Source organism: Sipha flava, unplaced genomic scaffold (assembly GCF_003268045.1).
Source record: "Sipha flava isolate LNK unplaced genomic scaffold, YSA_version1 231_pilon_pilon, whole genome shotgun sequence".
Taxonomy (NCBI): Eukaryota; Metazoa; Arthropoda; class Insecta; order Hemiptera; family Aphididae; genus Sipha; species Sipha flava.
In genome coordinates this window covers 117,119-138,376 of record NW_020272868.1, presented here as the reverse complement: position 1 = coordinate 138,376, position 21,258 = coordinate 117,119, and the positions used below count along the sequence as shown (strand labels likewise).

The window sequence follows — 21,258 nt, the reverse complement described above, 5'->3', positions numbered from 1 at the left end:
ATATCAGTTTTATTATGATGTACGATATTATCGTACTCGTTATCGGATATATAGGTATCGTTATTCGTCAAAAGAACGATGGCAGGGTGATTTTATCAGACATTTGTTACGTTACACTAAATTATATTCTCGAATTTATTAATTATTTGAATTATAAATCGTAAGAATGGAGTTCACGACAAGCACAAGAGGAAAGAAAATGGTTGTTGAAAATGGCCATAAGTATATTTTGGCGTATATATCTTCTAAAAATATTGAATATGAATATTTAATTGATTATTATTTAAGAAAATAATATATTACTTTATTATAATTATACCAAGCAACTTTGGCGCAAATGGTCCGTAACTAAATCGAATTCATTTTTTTGGCGCAAATGGATAACAGCCGTTTTTTTAATGCCGAGTACTCACGTAAACCAAGAAGTATAAGTAAATCGGTTGCGAGATCTTTGGCCCGCATTTCAATGTCGGGCTGTTACAGCAGCCTGTATCATCAGCACATACGTGGAGCACTGTACACGAAGGTATGTATCTCTTGTTGGAACTAGGGTACACATCAGCTACCTTGACCACACGAGGCCTAGGAACTTTGCACGATGCTTCTTTAATCATGCGTATTTGATGCTTATAAGCTTCAGCATTTTCATTGTCACCTAGAAAAAAAAATGTGATTTACTAAGCGGTTACAAATATATATATATATATTTTGTACACAAAGTGCAACATGTGCGCGAAAAGCAAAATTCAGAATAAATATTTTAACACTTTGAGTATAGAAAAATTATGGGTGAAAAAGATTACAAATCGATACGTATTACAGGTATATGGTACAAAATAACCTTTCGGTAAACATGTGATGATTTTATATGTTTACATCAGCGCGGCAACTAATGAGCTAAACACACGTATATTTTGTTATCGATACCGATCTCGGTTACGTTTTGTAAGTCTCAGAAATGGTATATGCGTGTGGCAGACAGGTTTCGTGTGTACAATAAAATTCCATTATGCGTAACTCACAAATTGAAAAATCTGCGTAGGTAGCAAAACCGTTGAAACGCAAAAATTAAAAACTCGCTGACCGTACGTATATTTGTATACACACATACGTAATGCGTGTATTTTTTTTTTAGCTATTCATTTTTTATTTTTTTCAAACAAGCCATTATTTTTACGGTGGTAGCCGATAAAAAACTCTCGCAAATCATTACCGAATTTTATTATACTCTCGTATAATATAATCATACGTGTATAGTGAATTGTTTTTAATTGGTAATAAAAAAGTAGTCCGTGAGCGTCGCGTCCGTCGTTTAGAGATGTTAACGCGCACCCGCGCGCGCGTTCATTATTTTAGATTGCGTACGGGAAAAATGTTCAGTTGAAAACCCTACACCAATATACACCAATATTAATGTGTACATTTGCACGTATCGACGGAATGCAATGCAATGCACTGCCGAGCGCGTAATGCGCGTTACAATAATACGCACGTGTGAACGGAAGAAATAATTATCGAGTTAGCGTTGAACGCGCGTACAAAGCCGATCATCACGTTTTGAGGATAATAATACCGGTGTCAATAGTAGTGTAATGCGTGTAAACAAAACGGGATTTCAGCGTGTTCGACTTGTTAGTTTCGATCGGCACGATTCACACTGAACGGGAATAGCAGTCAACACACGGATCCGTAATCGTTAAAAAAAATATTATTTACCTTGCAGCATGCTGATCCTGTGCGGATTGCGAAAAGTCTCTTCCACGGTCTTCTTGGATCCGAGAAGTTTCCATTTCATCTCCGACATTGGTGACATCGTTCTCACCGGCTCGTGATTCTGGATATTCTGGAAAATTAAACGGTTATTCTAATCGTGTACGAAATGTGTTCAATTATAAAACATTGAATGAATTACTATGGAGGTGCATAATAAGTGCATACAAATGTAAGAAAATGATTCAATTGTTAGCATATGATTTTCACGTTTACAACGGCAAATATTACACATTAATATGAAGACAATCAGAAAAAATCAATTTTTCTTTGGAACCCGATTTTATGCAAAAGATTCATATTATTTACTATAATTCGTGATACTTTAACTGTTTTTCAGAACACTCTAGGACGGACAACGAAATTAATGATGCGTGTTTACGTAATAACAATAATATACTTCGCATGATTTTTCTCCGCGAAATTTCATCGCATATATTATTCACTCGATAAATGCTTTGAATTGACGATCTTTTAACAACGACCATCTAATGTTTTACATACATAATCATGACATTATGCTACTGCTCAGTGGCGTATTTAGGACGGAGTCCCCAAGGTATGTCCAAGTTGGAGTGCCACTGGACCTTAATTATTACATTAAAAAAAAAATATTGAACATTTATTTTTAATTATATTTATGTAAAAAATAATTTAATCTAAAATACGAAACGAAAAAAAATGTATAGCGGTAGTGTTCATCTTGCATATTATTGTCTAATAATACACGTCACTGGTTTTTCAAACGGACGATTAGTTGTAACGATAAATGAATTATCATTGTACAGTGTACATAGTAATTACAGCACAGCTATTTTAAGAATACTGTTTCTAAAGCAGCCACTATCATGTAGGCTTTGCAGTTATATTATCTGTTTGTTTAATCTATTATGATTTATACGTCATACGTCGTTATCTACTTATAAACGTGTTAGAAGTTAATAATTATATTTACATATTACATTTACTTATATTTTTTTTCTTTTCATGTTCAGTCATTTTTGGAGTTATACCATATATTTACTAATATTATTTAAATGTACATATAATGTCTAAACGAGTACATTTGAGTGGAAGTTTAAAAAGGAAACTAAAAACACAGCGCTCCGAAAAAGAATAACTACTCCCGCGAATAAATGATTTTTTTTAATAAAGATGCTCTTGAAAATAGTGATGAATATTATGATTGACAAGTTTGCTCAAATGAAGGTTCGAAAAGTTAATTTTCAAGTATAACACTATAATATGTGTTTTTAATTATATATAAATAATAAAATAATAAATACGGGAATTGCATAAATATTAAACAACAAGATCCCGCAACAGGTGCCAAAACAAATAAGAATGTTAGTTCGAAAAATTATTATGCATATCGGTTGATGATTAGACGCGATTAGGACAAAGTTATTCTACAATGTCATGAGCTTTGTCAACAATTCATAATCAAAATGTATGTAAAGATAGAGAGCGAACGATTTTGATACTTGCGATTCAATCAAAAAAAGCTGCGTGCGGAAGATTCTCAAAACAATTGTTAGATATTGGAGATGGGAAAGTTAGTACAGATGAAACGAAATGTATAAAATTACCGACCGATTTCTGCACAATCATTTATTCGTCAGATGCTCTCATTGACCAGATATTTCCCAATGTACACAGACAATACACAAATCATGAGTGGCTGGCAGAAAGAGCAATTTTAGTAGCAAAAAATGTGGACGTCAACGAATTGAATTTCAAGATACAACATTTGTTACCAGGAGACTTGGTGTCATACAAATCTATTGATACAGTTTGCGATGCTACTGAAACTGTAAATTATCCAACAGAGTTTTTAAACTCATTGGATTTACCAGGCATGCCACCGCATAATTTACAATTGAAAGTTTGATCTCCGGTTATGTTGCTTTATAATTTGACCCACCACGGTTGTACAACGGCACGCGAAGTCGTTAAAAAATTAATGAAAAATGTCATCGAAGCCATCATTTTAAATGGCAAATTCTGAGGTGAAAATATATTATTACCGCGAATCCCTATTATACCCACAGATATGCCAATATAATTTAAACGCCTTCAATTTCCAATTAAATTGGTATTTGCAATGACTATCAGTAAGTCTCAAGGCCAAACGATGTCTGTCTGTGGCTTAGATTTGAGCACATCATATTTTTCACAAGGACAATTATACGTGGCGTGCTCTCGAACCATCCAGTTTGTGTAGGCGAAAGATGAGATGACAAAAAATATTGTACACTCTGTTGCATTAAGGGATAAATATTGTTTTTTACTAATAGTGTTATAATTAGCGATGTATATAATTTTAATTAATCAATTTTAATAAATTATTAAAAAAATAAACGTTTGATGTTTTTTCATTTTTATATTTCGTTATCGTTCACAGCACTCCATACCTCTTTCTTATATCCTTATCCTTATCCACATCCTTAAATGCCTGTAATAAATTAATTATTTTCTGGGCTTTCTCAAAAATTCTGGACCCAGGGGAGATCATCCTTTTTCCCCTCTTCTCGTTAGGCCTCAGCTCATGAATCACTATTTAATATTTCGCACTTGTATTATAATTTAATTTCTGTGTTATAGAAGGTCTCTGTTTTTTATGTCCCTAGGACCACTAAGCTCCTCACTACGTTACTGCTACTGCTATTACAATGTATAATATGTCTCGTTTAATATTCATGCGATTCTAATAGTGTTTTCTTTTCGACGTCAATCACCTCGTAGTCCGAGGCAATCGATAGCTGTTCTGCGATTTCGTTTTTTCTCTCTCATTCAAACCCAACGTAAATATGTATGCACGTGCGCAAAAATACATACGTACGTACCATACCGACGTAACTATAATAATATACAAGTGTAAATTACGATAGCATATATACGTTGTACGCACACGTTATATTCGACGACCGGACGTCGTCTCTCCCACATTATTATTTCACGGATAATTTTATCGAAATCACTATATTTATCGAGGTTAAATGTAAACCGATCTTCGCAAGCAAACTGCTGAACTCGGTGCGCGTTATATTGTGACCCGAGACCGAATCGAAGGCGTTAAAGTCACTTGCTAAAAGCCCGCCGTATGCAGTGCTGGATTGAACGGGGGCGTGATATGCAATTAGTGAGATCTTAAAGCCGTGATTTTTTTATTTCGGGAGCATTAGATGCACGTCCCAGATTTTCTTAATGGCATACAATAATATACTGAGAATGTACATGTATCAAAAACAGTTTACCGTCAAACATCGAATAGCGATTCTCATATAATGAATATATAATATTATTAATAAATATATTCACATATATGAATTATAAAATGGGTCACGATGGACATCGATTTATTCTTAACTCATCGGTATTATTATCATATTATTAGTATTATTTCGTTTAGCACATATTGAAGAATAAATAGTATTTGAGTCAACAATGATTTATTTATTTATTTATTTTTGAAGAAGCCTTTGATCAATAGTTTTAGGCCACTCTGGCATATTAAGACTCAATTTCAGTACTGCTGGGTCCGTTATACGGTACGCATACGAGTGGGCATTCTTCTTCATGCGCTACCCGTATATAGCACGACGATCCGGCGTTTTCCTATTGCGAGATCCTGCGATGATGTCGTGCGTAGAAAAATAACAATATACCTGTACGGCGTACACGAGTGTGCACGTGTAAGTGTACGCATAACAGCCCACGCAAATCCGTGCGAGCTAATACGTATCATACAATGGACTCATGGGCCTATTGTGCAGGCGCCTACGTCTGCTGGTCGTGTGAACGCGCTTGTCCTGACCGTCGACGTACCGCCGCGTTGTAATGTTCGCGGCGATTTTTATTACATCGTATGTACAGGGTGTTTCGAATTTCACGTGACGATTGTCGTGGGCACGCGGGACATCGGAATTCGTAAAGAAATAACACGTGCGGGAGAACTTTATGAAAACCGTTTATTATGGACGAGGCGCGATCACCGTGAAATATGTTATTTTTCCCCCCGATTAAAGATGGAACAAACGCTGTGCGCTGTAATAATATTCAAAAAAGGATGCACCTATTTACCAGCACCTATTACAATATGCCTCGACGAGTGACTGATGCGTGCTGCAACTTTTACACATTTGGCCGATCGCAAACTGTATAACTTTAAACTCGAATAACCCTGCGTACACGTTGTACGTATGTGTGCACACATTGTAGCGGTGCCGTCAGATTATTATGGTTCATGATGTCCGTAATGTTTTTATATTGTATTTCTTTTTCACGTGTCGCCTGTTTTGTCACACATACTCGTTGTACGTATTGTAAATAGCTATGGAACATCTCTTCCGATTGGCCAATAACCGGCGCGTGTGACGAGGACAGTGACGATTTAATTATTTTCAATCGACGATGCAACATCCACAAAATAACTAGCAATAACTAGTATGACTATATTGTATGCCAGAAACGGAAACATTTGTTTACGGAGAGCGAAAGAGAAATTGTTATATTTATGTATTAAAAATGAGTAAACTATGTAATCTTATTAATCCACATTACGTTTTCACGTAAATATAATATATAATAAAGAGTGTGTGTATTATTTAAGTTTTTATTTTTATTGCAATCTATACCAATATTATAGTATTTTAAATATATAATTTCGTTATAGCCAAAATTTTAACTTCGTGCTTTATCACTCTCTTTCTTTCAGCGATAAATACAATAATGTATATAAATCTATGTATATCATTAATATATCTTCTTGTACACTTGGCGATGTTGGTTATTACAAAAGCATACGTGTTTGTATTAAAAAATAATATGTATTTACGTTAATTAAATAATTTGATGAATCATTTTTACGTATATTAATTAAACATTCATGACCGAAATTATTTTATTGATTTTATAAAAGTTTTATTCGATTACTCGTTTAACTTGGGAACTTCGAGAAACGTCATTGTTCTAAGTCTAATGTAGTAAACTGTATTCGAAATTATAACTAAAATAATTTACTACTATTTCAAACACTTACTATTCATGTCTTTACAAATAAATATAGGTATTTCTTAGAAGTTTAATAGTCTTTAATTATAATATTTATAAAGTAATTCTGTACTTCAAGTACATAGAATTTATCTATCATCAGTCGTTTAGGTTTGTTTTTTACACAAATAATTTCCAATTAAAAATCTATATTGAATCACAAGTTGTATAGTATTGATCATTAGTCTACACTTATTATTTATCAGCTATAAATTATATTTAACTTTTGACTAATACGTAATTACATTCATAAAAATTCATGCAAGTATATAAACATATAAGTAGAGTGTGAGCGTGCGACTTGTGTACATTTTTAACATTTTTATTAAACATAACAATTAGTGTTAAATATTAACTTCCATTTCTCTATTTTAACCAAATTAAATATTATTACATTTTTCATACACAATAAATATTTTGAAGCATAAAATTACTGTAAATTGTACATTGTATGTTTTTAAAGTCTGATATTTCTTACAGATTGATTTTATTATTTAAATTTAAAGCATTTAATTTATTACATTGGTTTCAAATACCTACAAATATATACCTATTCGTATAAAAATATATTTACTAATTATGAAGGGCGTGCAATTTACCACATACATTTTACAATAAATCATGGTAAAATAAAAATTTAAAAAAATAATAGTCACTATAAATACTAAAATATAAATAATATTTTATTTAAGCTCAATGAATAATACTAGTATTATTATACAATGATGTATACAATACTATTTATATATGAGTCGTAAACGGTTAGAGATTTTATCTGTTGATACTCATATTATACTATTATACTTATACTATTTATGGTCGAACAACAAGTTAATTTTGGTCATGCGTGAGTATAAGAACTGATAAAAAGTATACGAAATATTATTAAATACATTTATGGAACATTAGAAACAATGGTTCACACCAAACTACTTAGGTTCAAAAAAACGTTAGTCGATCGACATCAGAATTTATGGTCGAATATAAGGTTTGGAAAATTATTCCCAAGGAAATTTATTCTGAAAATGATTTATATTGGACGATATACAATGATGGATAAAATTATACTCGGGTCTAAAACGTTTTTCGAGGAAAAAATTTAACTAACTCATACATATTAGCAGGTATATATGTATGTACATATAATAACTATAATTGCATGATATCTCACATTACAAGCAATAGTTTTTATTGTAATTATAATAGTATTTCAAATAAACTAAACCATCGCTTCCCAAACGGCTCCCGTTGAAAAAGGTATTACGAACAGGTAAATTTCCAAACGGTTAATGGTTAAATTGGTATACTAATTTCAGGTTGATATATCGATATACTATGTACTGGTATACTGCGTACCGTTATATATACTTCAAATTAATTTTTAAAACGGAATACCAAAAAAATCTATACCAAAATGAACTATATATATAATATTATACGTACTCATACTCGGCGAGTATCATAATCGCCAAAGCTTGTGTGTATTATTTCGTCGTGTATATATGACTCGTATATCGTCGATATCTAATCTAGCACATGTGTTCATGACTAATTGGCAATATTGACAATAGTAAGTGTTTAATATAGGTACATATACCGGATATGCGATATGGACATGGCACACAATCGTGTCAGCTCGTGCAGTTTGTTTGAAATTCAGTCTGTTTACGATATCCGCCGTCGTTATGTGTATGTTCCGAGATGTGAAGTGAAATCCGTGAAAAAAAATGTATAGAACATTTTTGGTTTTCTTTTCACAAAAAATTCACAGACGATATGGAGCGTTGAAAGTGTACAACACGTGGTTGTAGGGCTTATTTTAAGCAAAACAGTGTTGACGAAAGGTACGATGAACATCTGGACCATAACCACGGGCAATTAGATGACAGTGTTTTAAGGAGGAGAGAGATTAGCAATAGCTTGAAGCGTAAAGCGCAAGAAAATTTTCACGAAAAGCCCGCGAAACTTCTCCGAAGTGAAGTTGTACCAAATGATTTACGTGTTTTGACTACACAAGATGTCAATGCTATTCGTAAGACAGTATATTATCTACGTTCGAAATTACTACCAAAATTACCTAAATCGATAGGGGAAGCGCAGAATGCTTTAGATGCTTTAGAAAAAATTGAAGCCGTTTGGGAATTCACCTGATTGTAAAACCTTTTTCAACGGGAGCCGTTTGGAAATTGACCTGCTCGTAAAACCTTTTTCGACGGGAGCCGTTTAGGAATTAACATTTTTAAAAAACGGGAGGCGAATGGGCTATGCCCAACTAAACATTTCCAATGCAATAAAAGTAAAAAATCTACATTTTTTTTCAATCTTAGATTATAAAATGACTAACATGACTACACGTTAATAAGGAGATATCCCTAAAATCTTTATCGAGATTTCAATCAATTTTTTTTAATTTTTTATTTATTTATTTTTTTTATTAATATTTAACATACATAGCGGTTTACGAGTTCGTAACATGAAAGACGTACAACTTGTTTATATCTAGTAGCACTATATCTATACTATTATTTGAACCCAAGGAATTAATTAAACTTTGAAGACGAGCATATAATAACAATAACAATAATAGTAATTCGTGGTACGGGACCATTACGAACAACGATGTTGAATGTTTGAACATTGGGTCGTACAATGTGTGCGAGGTATAGCGATTATGTAGCGATCCTGTTGTAGACGTTCATAATAAAAAGGATATATATATATATATATAATAATAATAATCGATGGCCAGGATTATTTATTATTACTAATCCTTGTTTACTAGTGTACATGTCACCGCAACCGCTAAAATTTCCGACTCCGTTTATGACACACCTGTTATATATGTCCATCGGATAATATAATTGATATTCTCGGCGGTCTACAGGTAGTAGTCACTTTTATACATTATATTACCATACTATTATTATTATTATTATTATTATTATTATTAATATATACTCACTGCTGTACAGTCATCGCGTGGTATAGGTATCGCCTAATCTGTAAAACACGCTGCCGGTACCGGTGGCGAATACGAATATTGTATTAAATTTATTTCTGATACTGTTTTTTTTTCGGTTTTTTTTATTTGTCGGTTGTTTAATTCTATTGTTGTACTGAGACACCGGTTGTGCCGAAATATGGATGCCAATAAGCCACGATAAAATATCGAATTTTCGGAATTCATCAAACGTTGTCTTGAAGTAGATATATACTAACATGGTGTATACAGGGCGGCTCTTCTATTGCGAATCAAACTAATATATTTTTAGACGATTTGTTTCTTTAATACATTTTGGAAATGACAACATATGAGTCATATTAGTATTGATTATAAATACTATATTATTAAATATTATTGTAGTGTTTATAAGCTATGATATTAGATACTGATTTTCTATACTTCTTCTCCTGCACACGCAATTCAAATATTTTCATCTCTATTGTTAGTGAAAATACATCGTGAATAACTTGTTTAAAGTGAAACAGGAACGACGTTGACAACTATTTCTTTACGGTCAAACCCTGAAAACTTTAACTGGCGACCACAAATTTCGCTCTAAACAAGTTTCACTGAACATAAAGATTTTTCACCAAGATATTATTTTTGATTGTCTGCCTAAATGGAATATTACTATATACTGATTATATAATTTTCACTATCAAACATACGGTTCAAATTGTTTACATACAATTAAGTATGGAGTTCAGAAAAAAAGAAAGTGTGATCTACAGATCTTTTTAAAAAAAAAAACTATAAAAGGTGTATAGAATTCTGTAAAATATCGCTCGATAGGAACATTGAACTACATTCAAGTAATTACAATTTTCTGGCCTGTTAAAAAAATAAAAAAACGTCCTGTATATATACAAACGCAATCCAATGCGATTAACATATATGCACGCATCTTGTCTGTACATTAAAGTGGATTTCATGTCACGTCCCGCGGGTAGATTATTTTCATACGAAAAATATCGACGCTCTAATCGGCTGTTTTACATTCGATTCGGATTCAGAGGATCGTTCGTGAATTTCCAAGCATGAGAAATATTCTAACGGGGTTCTCGATTATTTCGAGACAAAATACCTATACACAATACATTTCGCATTAATATTATAAAAGTCTTTACGTCTCGGTATAACGAATACAAATACAATATATTTTATAATATTATTATAATTACTTCGTATTTGTATTGACGAACAGCAGCAATTGTCCTATTCTTATACTACGCTAAGTGACGTAACTTTTTTTTTTTTTTGTTTACGGCATGATTTACGTGTTATATAATAAATAGGTTTTTACTGTGACTACGCATCCTTATAAACACGATGCATTTTAGCATTAAAATATTCGCGTACGAAGTAATAAAAAAATAAGTACACCATTAATAACTGAAACGCATAGTCAGACACATACGAGTGCACATGACGACATAGATTTCCGCCGTTAATAAATCGGCGGTATAAATAAATGTTTCATTTCACGTTTTTGTCATTTTCTTACAGTTCAATACGTCTTGTTAGACTTCGTCGAATATAAATCTATCGCAAACCGCATAAACAGCGCGAACCTGTGATCGAAAACTCAATGTGTCCATTAAAAAAAGAAAAACTAATTAGTTTTAGATCGATAAACGTTGCACACGACTTATTTATTGTACCTTATTGGCTATTTAAATTATATTAATTAATGACGACGTTCGTACCGATACGCACTGTGGCCATAAAGAAATAAATACCATGATGGTAGGAATTATAACCGCAGGCAGTGTTATGAATAGAATGATAAATGTACAAACGCATAAATATATATTTGTCTCGTTTTATTATGTAGTTTGTACGTATAGCAGCCGAATAAAATTGTCGGACGAAATCCGGTAAAACGCCCCCCGAAGACAGGAAGCGTGTCACGGTAACGAATATTCAAAGACGTATATGTTTTTAATATAATAGCAAAATTACTTTTATTTCATTTCACATTTGTATGACACGGGATGATTCAACAAAACGTCTGCACACATCGATGCTATTGTAAAATAATATTATTTTATGTTGTTGTGCAGACAGCAGACTTGAGGCCATACGTCCAACATTGGCCTAATAATTACTACTGTTACGCTGAAGAAATAAAAAAAATAAAAGAGAAAGAATATATGTATATACATATATTTATATATAAATATAAATATTAATCTTAAAAACAATTATTAAATACTCACCCTTTTGTTATCGTACGAAAACAACACGAACAGGAGACGCCAGAGCAAGGACACACGCGGAGGAAACAAACGAGTAAAACTTCACAGAAGTTCGATTAGTTTATTTCAAATATTCAATATACATTAGTTACGCCCAGCTCGGAGTACCTTGAACTATATGTACTTAGCCATCCGACAGAAAAATTGTTCGATACGTTAAAATATAATAATAAGATCATAGTAATTATTTAGAAAGTATATACACGTACATTTACTTTAGAGTAATGTGTACGCACGTATTAAAGATATATCGGAAAAGACTCATAGGCTATAATTATTTGTAAAAAAAGAAATTCTTTAGAAGAAAAACTAGTTTCAATCAGGTATTACAAAATATATAGTGTATATAGATCTGATGAACCATTGATTTTCAGTATTAATAGACTACAGAAGTATATAAAATACTATATAAATATTATGCTGATTATTGGTTTATCAACTATCATATAACTGCAATTTTTAAATATAATTTTAATAATTTTGTACGAAATTTTCCATAGGTGCAATCAATAATACAAGTTAAATACGATCCTTTGGTATATATAATTATATGCAACTTATTTGATTACATTTACATTTATAAATATATACTATAACAAAACGATCTTTAAGAACATTCAACTCACTTTGAAGCTTAAATCCTATGTCATATTAATTTTATTAATTCAGAATTATGGAAAATGTAACATTGAAAATATTATTTAAGAAAAGGAAAAACAATAAAAATATAAATGGAAAAATGTCTGAAACGGTAGAGTGTGCGTGCGAAGGGCAAACAAAAATAATTTAAATTAACTTTAAATTAACGGACCATTTTAGCAAATTGTTGATATTGTATATCCTGTAATCTTACTTAACAACTATATGCTATAATTGAGCGCAAACCCCGTAAATAAATAAATTAAATACAAATAATTATTCTGAGTTACAATTATAACGTTAGGCGTTAGAGGGGCTCACTTGCAAATGGATATAGTAAAATCATTACCAACGAGTTTTGATGTAAGTGTTGTCATGATATATATATATACCAATGCGCTTATATTTCCTATTATGTCGTTGTAATAATAAACCATATTATGAGGTTGCTATATGGTAATTATTGGTTAGCTTTTTTTCACAATATCGTATCATCTACAACAGTAAATAACGGCGAAAAATAATAAACTTCAAACATATATTACTACATGTTAAAGAATCAAAAACGCGGTCTACAGAAAACATGAATCGTTGAAAACCAAAAAAAAAAACAACAAAAAAACAAAATAAAACAAAAAAAGCGCGTAGTTCGATTACCATTTATCGGGATCGGTGGCAATATTCAATATTCTTGAAAATATTGTAACAATTTCTAACACAACACATCCTGCCATACCGCAATGCGGCATTATTTGTCACTATAGTATGTAAATGTACACTATACATGTTATAATGTACACTTTGTTCGGCAGCGTACATCTTAAACGATATTATTTAAAAATCGATTTTTGTACTTCGTTTAACCCAAACAGTGCGGACTAATGAAGCGTGAAGTTTTTTTTTCCTTTTAAACATAAAAATTACGTTCCCATTCAACGCGTTTTTTTTTTAGGCACACACATAACGGCTATACGTACATATATATATACGTTGTATACTCCTACGTATACACATTCGTTATAAATACATATATATTATGATTTCCTGTTTCGTTTTTAATTTTTTCTTCTAATCAACGCATAAATATTTACAATCTAACCGATTCGATTATCCCCTGCAACAGATTAATCTTCAAAACAATTAAATTAAACAGACCGCACGCATCCCTTTCCGCCGTCGAAGAACCAAGAAGGATTTTTATCTTTTTCATCTGGGAAATTGTTTGTATTCCATTACGCACATAACGCTTCGAACAAGTCGAAACGCACGTATTGTAAAGAAGTGTTTTAAAGTGTGTCGCAGGACATTCATTTATAAGACATGTATATATAATATACTCTTTTCGAATAAGTAGTACCGATGTAGTTTCATCGATACCGAGTCGAGCCAAGTATCGACGGACTGCGGGCGCGCTTAATTTTCCCGAGCCCTCGACACAAAACGAATTCGTAACCTCTACAAAAAAATAAATAAATAGATTTGGTTACGATAAAATAACGTGATCAAATATTGCAAATCATGTGTTACGTAAGTTTTATCTCTGGTTTTGTTATGGGCTGAATTCGTTTATTACATATACTTCCTCTTGTTTTCGTGTTTATCTCCATCTTAATTTATTTCCTCCCTGTGAATATTATCATTATAAAACGCCATCGAACTTGAGAGAAGGCAAGAAAAAAAAATTTTTCCTAAACATTTTAATTTTAGCATTAAAAATATAGGAAATAAATTATTAAAACACATGGTTTTGATAAATCATAAATACGAAATCGAATCCAGTGTATTCAATTATCATATTTATCTTTTATTTTTACAAATCTTGGGTATTTTTTAGTAAAAACCTATTGCGTTTTCGAATGAACGGGTTTTTACCGGCAGTGTTCTGACGGTAATCCCGAAAAAATTTGATGATTATTATCATTATTACTCATTATTTATTCAGTACATTAGTTTAAAATGTATTCGTCATGGATTCGTACAAATCTCCGGGTGCAAATGTATCTGTGGTTGTCGTCCGTGAATAATAATTAACAGTATACGTCACTCAGTACAAAACGCGTCATCGCCGTTGCAATGAAAAAAAAAACAGAAAAATTCTACCAATATATTAATGAAACGTCAAAATGTTAGTCGTGTAAGTAGAGATTGAAGATGATTTTGTACACGACTATCGCAATACCTTCGCTCTCCCCTTTTTGACCTGTGGGTCAGTGTACCACGAAACAAACAACACTCACGATCCTCACCAGTAACTAAACTACTCGATGCATAATCTTGAGGTCCCTTATCGTTATAAATTTTCGAACATTCGACTTTTCGAGGTTCCACAATACAGATACGAGACCTGGAGCCCGTGTGCAATACGCACTCTGCTCACCTTGTTTTTAGTGGGGCGCTGATCCCCACCCACCGTAATGTAATCACGCCACGGACAGAAAACGTCGTCTTCGTGGAACATTATGTGATGTATTGTACGCACATTATTAGTTTACGCAGCATAGAACGATGAGTATATAATACGTCAGTCGGTATGTATGTGTTTGGAGTGGTTGTGTATCACGCGCGCACAACAATGACTTCCGATGAATAGAGGATAATGTAGACGTCGACTGTCAACTCCGCGTGTATTGCTTGCGTCGCGCGTTGTGTGCCGTGCGTGTGTACATATACCGTAATTGAACGATTTATCGACGTCGAGATTATAATAACATCGACGATTGACAGTGAGAGTGTAACGTACTTATAAATTACATTTTTCATCGACGTACGCTTACAAAAAGTGATAACGATACGTACCGTAAGGACGTCGTGGTGGCGTTTTCAAGGAAGAATATCAATTATTTCGATAAATTCAAATCCGTTTCTTTTCTGTGCTTCATAAACAGTCAGTGATATACAACAATGATCAAATATACAAAGTGGGTAACTTAATTTGAAAGAAGATTTTATTGTCCTTTTTCACGTAAATAATTTCCTCTTTCTTGGTTTTTAATAATTCTTCACATCAGAGTAGATATGATGACATCAAGGTATCTATCAAGGTAGCCATCACACAGTTCGATTTTATTGATTTTATTTTTTCCCCACGACGAACTTTTCTCTTTTAGTCTCGATGAATGTACATAAGACATAAATAAATCCAAGGTGGTGGCAATGACATTCAACCACATGACTCTTAAAAGCAAAACTACATAAGATCTCAAACCTCCGTCAGATCGCTATTTTTTCAACTGATCGATCGAATTGTTTGAAGGAAAACAATTGACCGTCAGTATAATAACAGTATAATCAATCGATCATCACGGAACTCGAGTTCGTACTCATCAATTAGATTTTCAGTCATTTCATAACATATTATAACTCATCGGCACACCACCAATCAGCATTATTCGACGATAAATGCGTTTACACTCGCATGTTGATGTACATAAAAAATTTAAAAATAAAACTACCTCTTCAGTCTCGAGCCAATCTACAATCATTGGTGTGCATATAGACATGTCAACAATCACAAGAGGATGGTGAAAAAAGTACAGTGTTTATACGAATATAAGCACGCACGTATAATATAGTTATTTGGCATGTCTTAAATAAAAGTTTAGTACCATTTGATATGACATCTAAACTCGAATACGTTTCAATTAAATTAAGTGTTTGATCTATTAGTCATATTTATTAGCCATTTAGTCATATTTAGTATTATATTAGTTATATTGTCGTTTAGATAATAAGCTGCGATACATAATAAACACCATCGATAATAATTCGACGATTATCTAACACGAATCGTAAAATATTATTTCTTAAAAAAAATAAATAAAAGAAAGCAGTAGAGAAAATTGTATATATTAAAAAATCAAAAATTAAAATCTCGATTGTTGGTTAATAATTGTTAAATCTACACACGCACACTAGATTGTACTTAACAATTTACATACATAGCAAAAAATATTTAAAAAAAAAACAGTAATTAATTTATTGATAAGATTAAAAAATGATTCACCTTCCGAATATTTCCGTTTACAAAGTAATGTTTATAAATAATCACTAATTATATTTAAAATTACATTAAATACTTAAGTAGGTATATAATCAGTGTTTTATTACTATGTGATAAACAAAATATGCAAAACATGCTAAGAAAATATATTTCTGTTTATTACGAATTCATGTTTTGCTAACCAATTTTTCCTATGATTTCGAACAATAATATAAGATATTCCAAGAAATAGAGAAATTACTTTTTCGTGTGCATAATATATGTTACAGCGAAGACGTCCTCCTGACCTATATTAATCCGCTGCATTAGACCTGGTACATATTATGTTAATTATTATGCATAGATATTATTTTATCTGTGTAGTCCAAGCCATGGTGAATTCGAAGAATCGCTGCTATTTTCTACGGGACCACTTAACAAAACGACGGTCGTTTGTAACTTCAAAGTGAAAACAAAAATAATGTAATTCTCAAGAATATTATTATTGGTACAGTAGTTCTGAAATTTTCTTCGAAAATGGTTCATAAATCCATTACATTATTTTTAATAAACGTCTGTAGTATTTAAAATACGTAATCTTCGGACATGTTTTGACCTAAATCCGAAAAGCTCAGTTAAGTAATATTTACATATAATTATAATACGTAACTATAAATACTTTTGGCGTAAATGTATGCAATTAAATAACCCATTTACCACTTAAAAGATTTTAGTAAAGATTAAAAACTAATAGCATAAACGCAGCGATTTCTTATCATCAATAGCAATCAAACGCTAAATTGTTAAAAAAAATGCATTTTATTACTACAGCTGCGGTAAACAAAATAAATAATAATTATTTATTTGTAATTAATAATCAATACCGATTGGGGCGAATCTACAGGAGTATAAATAACGACAAACATAAAGGCTTATGTACAATATTATTGGTATTTTGGTTGGCGTTTGACGAACAAGAAATTTACAGTTCAGGAACGCATAAGAACCCTTGGAAGTATGCATTGGATATCATGTAAAAAGCCGAGAAGAAAATAAATCTGGATGGATTGAAGATTATTTATTTGTATCTATTACCATCCGGTGCAATTCAGCAATATTTTAAGAAATTATTTATATTACTGAATAACCGTCTACACAGGAGAGGGGTAGTATATTATATTACTCGTATATACATATACATATATATTTAATCCGTACGTGCTTGCGCATATTGCGATACGTTTTTTACATGTTTTCCTTTGTCAACAAATCCTCTTGAGAGTATAACATTATAACCCGTTCAAGTCGGTGATTTTGAACGTTAACTTAAAATCAGTCATCGTCTAAAATTTAGACTCTAAATTGTATCGTTATAATTGTTTGACATACGGTTTATATCGTTATGAAAATATTCTCAACTTAACCCATACGTAATTGCATAATAAACAACAAATGCGGCAATATCCACAGATAAATACATTTTTAAATATTCTTGTCTTTGGCGTGGTGGGATTTTTTCAAACCCTCATTTTATCATTGTACACGTATATGATATATAAATTTCATATCGATTGTCGGCTTGGAAAATGGTTCTGTGCCAAAGACTCTATCAACTCGCCTGAAATACAGCCAACAATGTAGTAAAAATGTTTAAAACTCATAAAAAATGGCATTTACAGATAGTGTATTTTTTTACTGTGTCTGATGGTTTATTTCAGTGCATTGGGTTTTAATATTAAGCACAGATTTACCCCGAAATTGGTTTTAAACAACTAGTCTGGATATATCAGTAATAGTAATAACTAATAAACAATAGAGTAAAACGAAAAATATATAAATAATTACATTTCATGACGTTTTCCATTTTTACGAATTACATAAAGACGTAGCGGTTGCTTAGAAATCATTATAACTCTGATAGAAACGAATAACATATTCATTAAAGTAATTTATTATGTTTTTTTTAGTAAATTATTAAATGTAAAATATGTTTACTTAAATGTTTTCTTTGCTGTGTAACTTATAATATACATTCGTGCATATATAGCGTGCATAAATATATAATCAATACATACATTATAATTAGATGTACTATTTTAAAAATATTTACAGAAATACAACATTAAGTGTTGTTTTTATGTACCGATTACTACCTGCTATACATTTAAAAAATTTGGCACAGTTCATAACGAGCTCCTCTCTCTGTGCGTATAATTCAATGTCTTATTACATTTTTCAAACGTGACGGGTGTAAATATAAATTTATCACATTTTTAATAAAAAATTGTTGTAACTTTTATCGTCACACGACGTATGATAATTTGGTTCCCTGCGATGCGGTTCGGCTTAAAAGAAACAGGGTCGATTCGATGAACTGTCGTAGGTATTTTACCACCCTTCTCCTCGTGACCGTATCGTGAAATTTATATTTTAACACTGTTACAGAAAAACATTTTAAATCATATTTGTGATTGAAATCGTATAACTTATACACACGACATAGGTAGTTTACGAATTAATTTGTAAAAACGCCGATAATGTACAGCATTATTCGTTCGCCGAAGTATTTTGTCCGTTTACAATTTTCAGCGTCCATGACGTGTACACTAATTCATTGTAATAATATGTCTGCGCGGATGTGCGATCCTCGTCGTTATCTCAATTAAGCAGACTAATAATTATTTCTGTTTTATGTTGCCATCATGAGGTCCGCATGCCACGCAGTCGACAATCAACTTAAGTTCTTGTCATCTTGCAACGACCGTAAGCGTGATACATTCGATTGTTTCAGCAATAGGAATACACATGTTCTTAAACATAAATTGTAATAAAAAAAAAATTATCATAGAAAAAGTTTTTACGATCGAACGTAATATACTCGTCGTATTTTTAACATTGGGATTTTCAAACGTGAATTTCATACGCTGATTTTATCGTTTCCATAATGTATATAATTAAGCCATCTGAACGCCTGTTGGCTGTTGGTCTATACTTCAATATCACGCGAACTCAAGTCCGAGAGTCGATGCGGATAAAAAATAAATCAAATGTAAATGAATTCGCGACCAATGTAAGAAAAATTAAAACATATAGAGCTGTGCATTAAATTATAGCAGATTGAATATCGTTCGATTTTTTTCGAATAAAATGTTAATTATTTTTGTAAAATATGAGATAAATACATGTATGAGTTCGTGCTAAGAATTAAAATTAATAGAGACAAAGATTTTATAAAATATAGCATATATACGGCAATAATAAATAATAATATAAGCATCTTGTCCTTTCGGTCGACGAATTGGAGAGATAATATGATGCATTTCAGAGCAAGTTTCTCGCAGCTATTATGTACAAACTTCTATTCAAAAACTAAGTACGAAGAAAAAAATAGTAGCGATACGATACTACTGGCAGCATATGTATATAGTATTATATATTTTCAGAATAAAAGGCGAATACATTTTCTACTCAACAGTGTTTCGGATCGAAGTTCAATTGTAGTTATTATTTAGACATTTATATATGTATATGAAGTATCATACACATTTACATGATTTTGACTCTTCGGGAAGCGAATCGACTGTACCCACAAAAATATCTTCCCACCCTCCCCAACTAAGTTTTTTGCGATAACACATAGTGTTGAATTTTGCAATAATATTTTCTTATATCGTTAGCGTAAGCGCAGGTGATGCTATTTAGTTTCATAAACGTTATGAAAATAAGTTATACAGCGATGATACTGGAGTAGGCTTAGCGGATTGCAGAATAACTTATGGTGGTTATATAAAATTCGTGAAAATGTTGATATTATGCCTTTGTTGAATCCCGCATTCCAGAACGTAAAAAAACGTTTATAGCAGTGCAGTGGTCTGCATAAATAGTTTACAAACGTATATTTTATCCAGTTTTGATGATTTAGATGAACGGGTTAAACGTTTATTCGATTGTCAGGAGAAATTTTTTTTCGCGTTTCTACAAAAAAGAAAAAACTACTGCATATTTGCATGCGTAATAATGCATAGTTCCATACGCAATAAACAAAAAACTACACGATAATTATAAGTCTGAAACAATAAGATGATATCGAGAAAATTTTTCAACAACGGTCTCATCACATCGCTGTGTAATGCATTTTTTACTCCAATCGCAACAATAAATTTCCTTATTGTTTTAGGAATTACCGCACGTACGTACAGGCATATATTTAAATGTTTCTCATTGAAAAAGTGTATTACGACTACGAGCATAAAGTGCTCTAAGTTAAGCTAAAAGTAAGAGACTACACTGCTTATGTAGTATTATATTCTATTATATTATGCATTTATATTCGGAAAATGATGATTGGTAAAAAACAATAGCCGTGTTCACAAAAATGCGCACCTGAGTAGCTGCGTCATACGTTCAATAAATATTTTCGATTGGTACAATGTATAGTAAGAAACAATAGAAAACCGTTGTCTACGACGGAATTGCGAACATCATCATTGTATTTTACGAAATATCGTCCAAGGCGATATCGTGAACGAAAATAAAAACAACCGTTTTCAAATTAT

General features: G+C 31.9%; 1 protein-coding gene across 1 annotated transcript in view; it reads right to left on the bottom strand.

Moving 5' to 3' along the window:
• The window catches only part of LOC112683635, a 55,277-nt gene that overhangs the window by 21,771 nt on the left and 12,248 nt on the right, over positions 1-21,258 (bottom strand). Inside the window, exons 2-3 of the mRNA XM_025554749.1 lie at positions 1,717-1,843; positions 414-655 (exon numbers count right to left, since the gene is read on the bottom strand). Of these exons, the coding sequence (XP_025410534.1) occupies positions 414-655; positions 1,717-1,843 (369 nt within the window). The remainder of the gene's footprint in view (positions 1-413; positions 656-1,716; positions 1,844-21,258) is intronic.